Genomic DNA, 12,810 nt, shown 5'->3' with positions numbered 1-12,810 from the left:
GGGGATTTTGGGGGGATTTTGAGGGGAAATACGGGGATTTTGGGGTCATTGGGGATTTTTGGGGGCAGAAAATTGGGGCTGGTGGTCATTATTTGGGGAGATTTGGGGGATTTGGGGGGGGATTTTGGGGGGAAAAAGGGAGATTTTGGGGTTTGGGGGGAGGAAAATAGAATTTGGTGGAGGAAGTGAAGGTTTGGGGAGCAGCTGAAGTGGGATTTGGGGAGGAAAAATGGGGATTTTGGGGTCCGTTGGGGATTTTTGGGGGGTTGGGGGTCATTATTAGGGGAGATTTGGGGATTTGGGGGGGATTTGGGTGGAAAAATGTGGATTTTGGGGTCCATTGTGGATTTTTGGGGGGGTTGGGGGTCATTATTTGGGGATTTTGGGGGGATTTTTAGGGGAAAAATGCGGATTTTGGGGTCATTGGGGATTTTGGGGGTCAGAAAATTGGGGCTGGTGGTCATTATTTGGGGAGATTTGGGGATTTGGGGGGGGATTTTGGGGGAAAAAAGGGAGATTTTGGTGTTTGGGGGGAGGAAAATGGAATTTGGTGGAGGAGTGGGATTTGGGGAGGAAAAACGGGGATTTTGGGGTGGGAAAAGCGGGGTTTTGGGGTAAGGAAATGATAAGGGCGTGCGATGGGGGGGCAGGGGAAGGAATTTGGGGGGAAGGATGGGAATTTTGGGGTGAAATGTGGTGTTTTTTGGCAGAGGGAATGGGGGCGATGCCGCGGCGGCAGCTTCTCGTGGGGCGAACGGGCGCTGATTGGAGAGAGGTGAGGGGGACCATAGAGAGGGGGGGAGGACCATAGAGAGGGGGGGAGGACCATAGAGAGGATGGGAGGACCGTAGAGAGGGGATGAAAGGTCTGTAATGACATTGGAGGACCATAGAGAGGATGGGAGGACCGTAGAGAGGGGACGAAAGGTCTGTAATGACATTGGAGGACCATAGAGAGAGTGGGAGGACCATAGAGAGGATGGGAGAACCATAGAGAGGGGGTGGGAGGTCTGTAATGACATTGGAGGACCATAGAGAGGGGATGGGAGGACCATAGAGAGGGGGGGGAGGACCATAGAGAGGGGGGGAGGACCATAGAGAGGGGGGGAGGACCATAGAGAGGGACCATAGAGAGGATGGGAGGACCATAGAGAGGATGGGAGGACCATACAGAGGGACCATAGAGAGGATGGGAGGACCGTAGAGAGGATGGGAGAACCATAGAGAGGGGGTGGGAGGTCTGTAATGACATTGGAGGACCATAGAGAGGGGATGGGAGGACCACAGAGGGGGGGTGGGAGGACCATAGAGAGGGGGTGGGAGGTCTGTAATGACATTGGAGGACCGTAGAGAGAGTGTGAGGACCATAGAGAGGAGGTGGGAGAACCATAGAGAGGGGGTAGGAGGACCACAGAGGGGGGGGTGGGAGGACCATAGAGAGGGTGGGAGGACCATAGAGAGGGGATGGGAGGACCATAGAGAGGGGATGGGAGGACCATAGAGAGGATGGGAGGACCATAGAGGGGATGGGAGGACCATAGAGAGGGACCATAGAGAGGATGGGAGGACCATAGAGGGGATGGGAGGACCATAGAGAGGGTGGGAGGACCATAGAGGGGATGGGAGGACCATAGAGAGGGACCATAGAGAGGATGGGAGGACCATAGAGAGGATGGGAGGACCATAGAGGGGATGGGAGGACCATAGAGAGGATGGGAGGACCATAGAGGGGATGGGAGGACCATAGAGAGGGACCATAGAGAGGATGGGAGGACCATAGAGGGGATGGGAGGACCATAGAGAGGGTGGGAGGACCATAGACGGGATGGGAGGACCATAGAGAGGGACCATAGAGAGGATGGGAGGACCATAGAGAGGATGGGAGGACCATAGAGGGGATGGGAGGACCATAGAGAGGATGGGAGGACCATAGAGAGGGTGGGAGGACCATAGAGAGGATGGGAGGACCATAGAGAGGATGGGAGGACCATAGAGAGGGTGGGAGGACCATAGAGAAGGGATGGGAGGACCGTAGAGAGGATGGGAGGACCATAGAGAGGATGGGAGGACCATAGAGAGGGGATGGGAGGACCATAGAGAGGATGGGAGGACCATAGAGAGGGTGGGAGGACCATAGAGAAGGGGTGGGAGGACCATAGAGAGGATGGGAGGACCATAGAGAGGGACCAGGAGGACCATAGAGAGGATGGGAGGACCATAGAGAGGATGGGAGGACCATAGAGCGGATGGGAGGACCATAGAGAGGGACCATAGAGAGGATGGGAGGACCATAGAGAGGGTGGGAGGACCATAGAGAGGATGGGAGGACCATAGAGAAGGGGTGGGAGGTCTGTAATGACATTGGAGGACCGTAGAGAGAGTGTGAGGACCATAGAGAGGAGGTGGGAGAACCATAGAGAGGGGGTAGGAGGACCACAGAGGGGGGGTGGGAGGACCATAGAGGGGATGGGTGGACCATAGAGAGGATGGGAGGACCATAGAGGGGATGGGAGGACCATGGAGAGAGTGGTAGGACTATAGAGAGGGGATGGGAGGACCATAGAGAGGTGGTGGGAGGACCATAGAGAGGGACCATAGAGAGGATGGGAGGACCATAGAGAGGATGGGAGGACCATAGAGAAGGGGTGGGAGGACCATAGAGAGGGTGGGAGGACCATAGAGAAGGGGTGGGAGGACCATAGAGAGGATGGGAGGACCATAGAGGGGATGGGAGGACCATAGAGGGGATGGGAGGACCATAGAGGGGATGGGAGGACCATAGAGAGGATGGGAGGACCATAGAGAGGGTGGGAGGACCATAGAGATGACCATAGAGATGACTGTGGAGGTGATCCTAGAGATGTTGGTGGGCCATAGAAATGACTGTAGAGATGACCATAGAGATGATGGTGGAGATGACCATAGAGATGTTGGGAGGACCATAGAGACGACCATGGAAGTGACTATAGAGATGATGGTGAAGATGACCATTGAGACATTGGGAAGACCATAGAGATGACCAGAGAAGTGACCATAGAGATGATGGTGGAGATGACCATAGAGACATTGGGAGGACCATAGAAATAACAATAGAGATGACAGTAGAAATGACCATAGAGATGTTGGGAGGACCATAGGAATGACCATAGAGATGACCGTGGAAGTGGCCATAGAGACGTTGGGAGGACCATAGAGATGACCATAGAGATGACTACAGAGGTGACCATAGAGACATTTAGAGCACCATAGAGATGACCATAGGGGTGACCATAGAGATGTTGGGAGGACCATAGGGATGACTATAGAAGTGATAATAGAGATGATTATGGAAGTGACCATAGAGATGACTGTGGAGATGACCATAGAGACGTTGGGGGTGACCATAGAGATGACCATAGAGATGACAGTGGAGGTGACCATACAGAAGTTGGGAGGACCATAAGAATGACCATAGAGATGATCGTGGAGATGACATAGAGTTGTTGGAAAGACCATAGAGATGACCATAGAGGTGACCATAGAGACGTTGGGAGGACCGTAGAGACGACCATAGAGATGACCATAGAGATGACCATAGAGATGGCCATAGAGATGACCATAGAGACGTTGGGAGGACCATAGAGACGACCATAGAGATGACCATAGAGACGACCATAGAGATGACCATAGAGATGACCATAGAGATGACCATAGAGACGTTGGGAGGACCATAGAGACGACCATAGAGATGACCATAGAGACGTTGGGAGGACCATAGAGATGACCATAGAGACGACCATAGAGATGACCATAGAGATGACCATAGAGACGTTGGGAGGACCATAGAGATGACCATAGAGATGATCGCGCAGATAACCATAGAGGCGTTGGGAGGACCAGAGGAACGATGGTAGAGATGACCATAGAGATGTTGGGAGGACCATAGAGACAACCATGGAGATGACCATAGAGACGACCATAGAGATGACCATAGAGACGTTGGGAGGACCATAGAGACGACCATAGAGATAACCATAGAGACGTTGGGAGGACCAGAGAAACGACATTAGAGATGACCATAGAGACATTGGAGGACCATAAGAACAACCATAGAGAAGCTCCCCGACTTCACCACAGCATCCACCATAGAGTTGACCATAGAGACGAACCACAGAGTTGAGCTTAGAGCTTTTGGAGGACCAGAGGGAGGAGGCCGCCGGGGGGGGGGGGGATTTGTTGGTGACCCCCACCCCCCCAAAAATCTTCAGGTTCCTCCCAACACGGGTGGCAGCTCAGGAGGTTTACCCCCAAAAAGCTTTTTGTGCTGTTTTCTCCGCTGATGGAAACCTGCTGGTGTCCGCCTGCCAAGGTGCTGCTTTGCTTTTGGGGTTTTTGTTTTGGGGGGGGGGGAGGGAAGGGGGGGGAGGGGAATAATGGGGGTCTGGGGGGGGAAATGATTGGGGTGGGGGGGGAAATGGGGCGTTTATGGGGGAAATGATTGGGGTTGGGGGGGGAAATGGGGGATTTTTGGGGGATTTGGGGGGGAAATGGGGGTCTGGGGGGGAAATGATTGGGGTTGGGGGGGAATAATTTGGATTTGGGGGGGGAATGGGAGATTTTTGGGGGATTTGGGGGGGGAATGGGGGATTTGGGGGGGAAATGATTGGGGTGGGGGGGGAAATTGGGGGTTTTGGGGGGGAATGGGAGATTTTTGGGGGAAATGGGGGGGGAAATGGGGGTCTGGGGGGGAATAATTTGGATTTGGGGGGGAAATGATTGGGATTTGGGGGGGGAATGGGGGATTTGGGGGGGGAAATGGGGGATTTGGGGGGGGAAATGGGAGATTTTTGGGGGTCTGGGGGGGGAAATGGGGGATTTGGGGGGGGAAATGGGGGTCTGGGGGGGAAATGATTGGGGTGGGGGGGAGATAATTGGGATTTGGGGGGGAATGGGGGATTTGGGGGGGGGAAATGGGAGATTTTTGGGGGTCTGGGGGGGGAATGGGGGATTTGGGGGGGGAAATGGGGGATTTTTTTGGAGGAAATGCGGGGTTTGGGAGGGAATAATTTGGATTTGGGGGGGAAATGATTGGGATTTGGGGGGGGAATGGGGGATTTTGGGGGGGAATGGGAGATTTTTGGGGGTCTGGGGGGGGAAATGGGGGTCTGGGGGGGGAAATAATTGGGATTTGGGGGGGGAATGGGGGATTTTGGGGGGGAAATGATTGGGTTTAGGGGGGAAATGGGGGATTTGGGGGGGAAATTGGGGATTTGGGGGAGGAAATGGGGATTTTGGGGAGGAAATGGGGGGTTTGGGGGGGAATAATTTGGATTTGGGGGGGAAATGATTGGGGTTGGGGGGGGAAATGGGGGGTTTGGGGGGGAATAATTTGGATTTGGGGGGGAAATGATTGGGATTTGGGGGGGAAATGGGGGTTTTGGGGGGGAAATGATTGGGTTTGGGGGGAGATAATTGGGATTGGGGGGGGGAAATGGGGGATTTGGGGGGGAAATGATTGGGGTTGGGGGAGATAATTGGGATTTGGGGGGGAAATGGGGGATTTGGGGGGGGGAAATGGGGGATTTTTGGGGGTCTGGGGGGGGAATGGGGGATTTGGGGGGGAAATGATTGGGGTGGGGGGGGAAATGGGGGGTTTGGGGGGGAATAATTTGGATTTGGGGGGGAAATGATTGGGATTTGGGGGGGGAATGGGGGATTTGGGGGGGGGAAATGGGAGATTTTTGGGGGAAATGGGGGGGAAATGGGGGTCTGGGGGGGAAATGATTGGGGTTGGGGGGAGGTAATTGGGATTTGGGGGGGAAATGGGGGATTTGGGGGGGAAATGGGGGATTTGGGGGGGGGAAATGGGAGATTTTTGGGGGTCTGGGGGGGGAATGGGGGTCTGGGGGGGAAATGATTGGGGTTGGGGGGAGGTAATTGGGATTTGGGGGGGAAATGGGGGATTTTGGGGGAAATGGGGGATTTGGGGGGGGAAATGATTGGGTTTGGGGGGGGGAAATGGGGGGTTTTGGGGGGGAATGGGGGATTTTTGGGGGATTTGGGGGGGAAATGGGGGTCTGGGGGGGAAATGATTGGGGTTGGGGGGGAAATGGGGGATTTGGGGGGGGGAATGGGAGATTTTGGGGGTCTGGGGGGGAATGGGGGATTTGGGGGGGAAATGATTGGGGTGGGGGGGGAAATGGGGGGGTTGGGGGGGAATAATTTGGATTTGGGGGGGAAATGATTGGGTTTGGGGGAAGATAATTTGGATTTGGGGGGGAAATGGGGAATTTGGGGGGGAAATGATTGGGTTTAGGGGGGAAATGGGGGATTTGGGGGGGGAAATGGGGGTCTGGGGGGGAAATGATTGGGGTTGGGGTGAGATAATTGGGATTTGGGGGGGAAATGGGGGATTTTGGGGAGGAAATGATTGGGTTTGGGGGGGAAATGGGGGATTTGGGGGGGGAAATGGGGGATTTGGGGGGGGGAATGGGAGATTTTTGGGGGAAGTGGGGGGGGAAATGGGGGTCTGGGGGGGAAATGATTGGGTTTAGGGGGGAAATGGGGGATTTGGGGGGGGAAATGGGGGTCTGGGGGGGAAATGATTGGGGTTGGGGGGAGATAATTGGGATTTGGGGGGGGAAATGGGGGATTTTGGGGGGAGAAATGGGGGTCTGGGGGGGAAATGATTGGGTCTGGGGGGGAAATTGGGGGTTTTGGGGGGGAAATGGGAGATTTTTGGGGGATTTGGGGGGGAAATGGGGGTCTGGGAGGGAAATGATTGGGGTGGGGGGAGGTAATTGGGATTTGGGGGGGAAATGATTGGGTTTGGGGGGGAAATGGGGGATTTGGGGGGGGAAATGGGGGTTTGGGGGGGAAATGATTGGGTTTGGGGGGAGATAATTGGGATTGGGGGGGGGAAATGGGGGATTTGGGGGGGAAATGATTGGGGTTGGGGGGAGATAATTGGGATTTGGGGGGGAAATGGGGGATTTGGGGGGGGGAATGGGAGATTTTTGGGGGTCTGGGGGGGGAATGGGGGATTTGGGGGGGAAATGATTGGGGTGGGGGGGGAAATGGGGGGTTTGGGGGGGAATAATTTGGATTTGGGGGGGAAATGATTGGGATTTGGGGGGGGAATGGGGGATTTGGGGGGGAAATGATTGGGTTTGGGGGGGAAATGGGGGATTTTGGGGAGGAAATGGGGTTTTGGGAGGGAATAATTTGGATTTGGGGGGGAAATGATTGGGTTTGGGGGAGAAATGGGGGATTTGGGGGGGAAATGGGGGTTTGGGGGGGAATAATTTGGATTTGGGGGGGAATAATTTGGATTTGGGGGGGAAATAATTGGGTTTGGGGTGGAAATGGGGGATTTTGGGGGGGAAATGGGAGATTTTTGGGGGAAATGGGGGATTTTTGGGGGCAAATGGGGGTCTGGGGGGGAAATGATTGGGGTTGGGGGGAGATAATTGGGATTGGGGGGGGGGAAGCGTCGATTTTGGGCTGAAATGCGGGAAATTTGGTCCTTTTTCCCCCCATATCAGATCCTCAGGGTTTCCTCGCGTTTTGAGCCCAGATTTTGGGCTGAAATGGGTCGATTTTGGGCTGAAATGCTGCAATTTGGTCCTTTTTCCCCCCATATCAGATCCTCAGGGTTTTCTCACGTTGTGAGCCCAAATTTTGGGCTGAAATGGGTCGATTTTGGGCTGAAATGCAGGAATTTCGTTACCTGGTGTTGCAGACCAGATGCTTTGGGTTTCCTTGTGTTGGGAGCCCAGATTTTGGGTTGAAACGTGGGGATTTTGGTTCTTTGGTGCTGCAGACCAGATGCTTTGGGTTTCCTCGTGTTGGGAGCCCAGATTTTGGGCTGAAATGGGTCGATTTTGGGCTGAAATGCAGGAAATTTGGTTCTTTTTCGCCCCATATCAGATCCTCAGGGTTTCCTCGCGTTGTGAGCCCAGATTTTGGGCTGAAATGGGTCGATTTTGGTTCTTTGGTGCTGCAGACCAGACGCTTTGGGTTTTCTCATGTTGTGAGCCCAGATTTTGGGTTGAAACGTGGGGATTTGGGTTGTTTAGTGCTGCAGAGCAGATGCTTTGGGTTTCCTTGTGTTGAGAGCCCAGATTTTGGGCTGAAATGTGGGGATTTTGGTTCTTTGGTGCTGCAGACCAGATGCTTTGGGTTTCCTCGTGTTGGGAGCCCAGATTTTGGGCTGAAATGGGTCGAATTTGGGCTGAAATGCTGCAATTTGGTCCTTTTTCCCCCCATATCAGATCCTCAGGGTTTCCTCGCGTTGGGAGCCCAGATTTTGGGCTGAAATGTGGGGATTTGGGTTGTTTGGTGCTGCAGACCAGACGCTTTGGGTTTTCTCACCTTCTGAGCCCAGATTTTGGGTTGAAACGTGGGGATTTTGGTTCTTTGGTGCTGCAAACCAGATGCTTTGGGTTTCCTTTTGTTGTGAGCCCAGATTTTGGGCTGAAATGGGTCAATTTTGGTTGTTTGGTGCTGCAGACCAGACGCTTTGGGTTTTCTCACCTTCTGAGCCCAAATTTTGGGTTGAAACGTGGGGATTTGGGGCTGAAATGCAGGAATTTCGTTACCTGGTGTTGCAGACCAGACGCTTTGGGTTTTCTCACCTTCTGAGCCCGAATTTTGGGTTGAAACGCGGGGATTTGGGTTGTTTGGTGCTGCAGACCAGACGCTGCGTGTCTACTCCTGTTCTGAGCCCAGATTTTGGGTTGAAACGCGGGGATTTGGGTTGTTTGGTGCTGCAGACCAGACGCTTTGGGTTTTCTCACCTTCTGAGCCCGAATTTTGGGTTGAAACGTGGGGATTTGGGTTGTTTGGTGCTGCGGACCAGACGCTGCGGGTCTACTCCTATTCTGACCCAAATTTTGGGCTGAAATGGGTCGATTTTGGGCTGAAATGCAGGAAATTTGGTTCTTTTTCCCCCCATATCAGACACTGAGGGTTTCCTCACGTTCTGAGCCCAGATTTTGGGCTGAAATGCAGGAATTTCGTTACCTGGTGCTGCAGACCAGACGCTTTGGGTTTTCTCAACTTCTGAGCCCAGATTTTGGGTTGAAACGCGGGGATTTGGGTTGTTTGGTGCTGCAGACCAGATGCTGCGGATTGTCTCACGTTGTGAGCCCAGATTTTGGGCTGAAATGGGTCGATTTTGGGCTGAAATGCAGGAAATTTGGTCCTTTTCCCCCCCATATCAGATCCTCAGGGTTTCCTTGCGTTGTGAGCTCGAATTTTGGGCAGAAACGTGGGGATTTTGGTTCTTTGGTGCTGCAAACCAGATGCTTTGGGTTTCCTTGTGTTGGGAGCCCAGATTTTGGGCTGAAATGGGTCGATTTTGGGCTGAAATGCTGCAATTTTGTCCTCTTTCCCCCCATATCAGATCCTCAGGGTTTCCTCGCGTTCTGAGCCCAGATTTTGGGCTGAAATGGGTCGATTTTGGGCTGAAATGCAGGAATTTCGTTACCTGGTGTTGCAGACCAGACGCTTTGGGTTTTCTCACCTTCTGAGCCCAGATTTTGGGTTGAAACGCGGGGATTTGGGTTGTTTGGTGCTGCAGACCAGACGCTGCGGGTTTCCTCACGTTGTGAGCCCAGATTTTGGGCTGAAATGGGTCGATTTTGGGCTGAAATGCAGGAATTTCGTTACCTGGTGCTGCAGACCAGACGCTTTGGGTTTTCTCACCTTCTGAGCCCAGATTTTGGGCTGAAATGGGTCGATTTTGGGCTGAAATGCAGGAAATTTGGTTCTTTTTCGCCCTATATCAGATCCTCAGGGTTTCCTCGCGTTCTGAGCCCAGATTTTGGGTTGAAACGTGGGGATTTGGGTTGTTTGGTGCTGCAGACCAGATGCTGATGATTTCCTCGCATTGTGAGCCCAGATTTTGGGCTAAAATGGGTCGATTTTGGGCTGAAATGCTGCAATTTGGTCCTTTTTCCCCCCATATCAAACGCTTTGGGTTTCCTCGTGTTGGAAGCCCAGATTTTGGGTTGAAATGCCGAAATTGGCTTACCTCGTATTGCTGACGAGATGCTGATGATTTCCTCGTGTTGTGAGCCCAGATTTTGGGCTGAAATGGGTCGATTTTGGTTGTTTGGTGCTGCAGACCAGACGCTTTGGGTTTTCTCACCTTCTGAGCCCAGATTTTGGGTTGAAACGCGGGGATTTGGGTTGTTTGGTGCTGCAGACCAGACGCTGCGTGTCTACTCCTGTTCTGAGCCCAGATTTTGGGTTGAAACGTGGGGATTTGGGTTGTTTGGTGCTGCAGACCAGACGCTTTGGGTTTTCTCACGTTCTGAGCCAGAATTTTGGGTTGAAACGTGGGGATTTTGGTTCTTTGGTGCTGCAGAGCAGACGCTTTGGGTTTCCTCGTGTTGGGAGCCCAGATTTTGGGTTGAAACGCGGGGATTTGGGTTGTTTGGTGCTGCAGACCAGACGCTGCGGGTTTTCTCACCTTCTGAGCCCAGATTTTGGGTTGAAACGCGGGGATTTGGGTTGTTTGGTGCTGCAGACCAGACGCTTTGGGTTTTCTCACCTTCTGAGCCCAGATTTTGGGTTGAAACGTGGGGATTTTGGTTGTTTGGTGCTGCAGACCAGATGCTGCGGATTGTCTCACGTTGTGAGCCCAGATTTTGGGCTGAAATGGGTCGATTTTGGGCTGAAATGCAGGAAATTTGGTTCTTTTTCGCCCCATATCAGATCCTCAGAGTTTCCTCGCGTTTTGAGCTCGAATTTTGGGCAGAAACGTGGGGATTTTGGTTCTTTGGTGCTGCAAACCAGATGCTTTGGGTTTCCTCGTGTTGGGAGCCCAGATTTTGGGCTGAAATGGGTCGATTTTGGGCTGAAATGCCAGAAATTGCTTACCTGGTGTTGCAGACCAGATGCTTCGGGTTTTCTCACCTTCTGAGCCGGAATTTTGGGTTGAAACGCGGGGATTTGGGTTGTTTGGTGCTGCAGACCAGACGCTGCGGGTTTTCTCACCTTCTGAGCCCAGATTTTGGGTTGAAACGCGGGGATTTTGGTTCTTTGGTGCTGCAAACCAGATGCTTTGGGTTTCCTTGTGTTGGGAGCCCAAATTTTGGGCTGAAATGGGTCGATTTTGGGCTTAAATGCAGGAAATTTGGTTCTTTTTCGCCCCATATCAGATCCTCAGGGTTTCCTCGCATTGTGAGCCCAAATTTTGGGCTGAAATGGGTCGATTTTGGGCTGAAATGCAGGAAATTTGGTTCTTTTTCCCCCCATATCAGATCCTCAGGGTTTCCTCGCGTTCTGAGCCCAGATTTTGGGCTGAAATGGGTCGATTTTGGTTCTTTGGTGCTGCAGACCAGACGCTTTGGGTTTTCTCATGTTGTGAGCCCAGATTTTGGGTTGAAACGTGGGGATTTGGGTTGTTTGGTGCTGCAGAGCAGATGCTTTGGGTTTCCTTGTGTTGGGAGCCCAGATTTTGGGCTGAAATGGGTCGATTTTGGGCTGAAATGCAGGAAATTTGGTTCTTTTTCCCCCCATATCAGACAGTGAGGGTTTCCTCACATTGTGAGCCCAGATTTTGGGTTGAAATGCAGGAAATTTGGTCCTTTTTCCCCCCATATCAGATCCTCAGGGTTTCCTCGCGTTCTGAGCTCGAGTTTTGGGCTGAAATGGGTCGATTTTGGGCTGAAATGCAGGAATTTCGTTACCTGGTGCTGCAGACCAGACGCTTTGGGTTTTCTCACCTTCTGAGCCGGAATTTTGGGTTGAAATGTGGGGATTTGGGTTCTTTGGTGCTGCACACCAGACGCTGCGGGTTTCCTCGCGTTGTGAGCCCAGATTTTGGGCTGAAATGGGTCGATTTTGGGCTGAAATGCAGGAAATTTGGTTCTTTTTCCCCCCATATCAGATCCTCAGGGTTTCCTCGTGTTCTGAGCCCAGATTTTGGGCTGAAATGGGTCGATTTTGGGCTGAAATGTGGGAATTTCATTACCTGGTGCTGCAGACCAGACGCTTTGGGTTTTCTCACCTTCTGAGCCGGAATTTTGGGTTGAAACGTGGGGATTTGGGTTGTTTGGTGCTGCAAACCAGATGCTTTGGGTTTCCTCGTGTTGGGAGCCCAGATTTTGGGCTGAAATGGGTCGATTTTGGGCTGAAATGCAGGAAATTTGGTTCTTTTTCACCCCATATCAGATCCTCAGAGTTTCCTCGCGTTTTGAGCTCGAATTTTGGGCAGAAACGTGGGGATTTTGGTTCTTTGGTGCTGCAAACCAGATGCTTTGGGTTTCCTTGCGTTGGGAGCCCAGATTTTGGGTTGAAATGCAGGAATTTCGTTACCTGGTGCTGCAGACCAGACGCTTTGGGTTTTCTCACCTTCTGAGCCCAGATTTTGGGTTGAAACGCGGGGATTTGGGTTGTTTGGTGCTGCAGACCAGATGCTGCGGATTGTCTCACGTTGTGAGCCCAGATTTTGGGCTGAAATGGGTCGATTTTGGGCTGAAATGCTGGAATTTGGTCCTTTTTCCCCCCATATCAGATCCTCAGGGTTTCCTCGCGTTCTGAGCTTGAGTTTTGGGCTGAAACGTGGGGATTTTGGTTCTTTGGTGCTGCAAACCAGATGCTTTGGGTTTCCTCGTGTTGGGAGCCCAGATTTTGGGCTGAAATGGGTCGATTTTGGGCTGAAATGCCAGAAATTGCTTACCTGGTGTTGCAGACCAGATGCTTCGGGTTTTCTCACCTTCTGAGCCGGAATTTTGGGTTGAAACGTGGGGATTTTGGTTGTTTGGTGCTGCAGACCAGACGCTGCGGGTTTTCTCACCTTCTGAGCCCGAATTTTGGGTTG

General features: G+C 52.5%; 1 protein-coding gene across 1 annotated transcript in view; it reads left to right on the top strand.

Moving 5' to 3' along the window:
- DCAF11 (DDB1 and CUL4 associated factor 11) overlaps window positions 1-12,810 on the top strand; it is a 56,931-nt gene that overhangs the window by 19,107 nt on the left and 25,014 nt on the right. The window contains exons 5-6 of the mRNA XM_090130286.1: window positions 711-775; window positions 4,247-4,347. Of these exons, the coding sequence (XP_089986412.1) occupies window positions 711-775; window positions 4,247-4,347 (166 nt within the window). The remainder of the gene's footprint in view (window positions 1-710; window positions 776-4,246; window positions 4,348-12,810) is intronic.

This window comes from Phasianus colchicus, chromosome 39, assembly GCF_987193195.1.
Source record: "Phasianus colchicus chromosome 39, bPhaCol1.hap1.1, whole genome shotgun sequence".
In the NCBI taxonomy this organism is placed as follows: Eukaryota; Metazoa; Chordata; class Aves; order Galliformes; family Phasianidae; genus Phasianus; species Phasianus colchicus.
The sequence above is the reverse complement of the archived record's forward strand: the minus strand, read 5'-3'. Positions and strand labels throughout refer to the sequence as shown.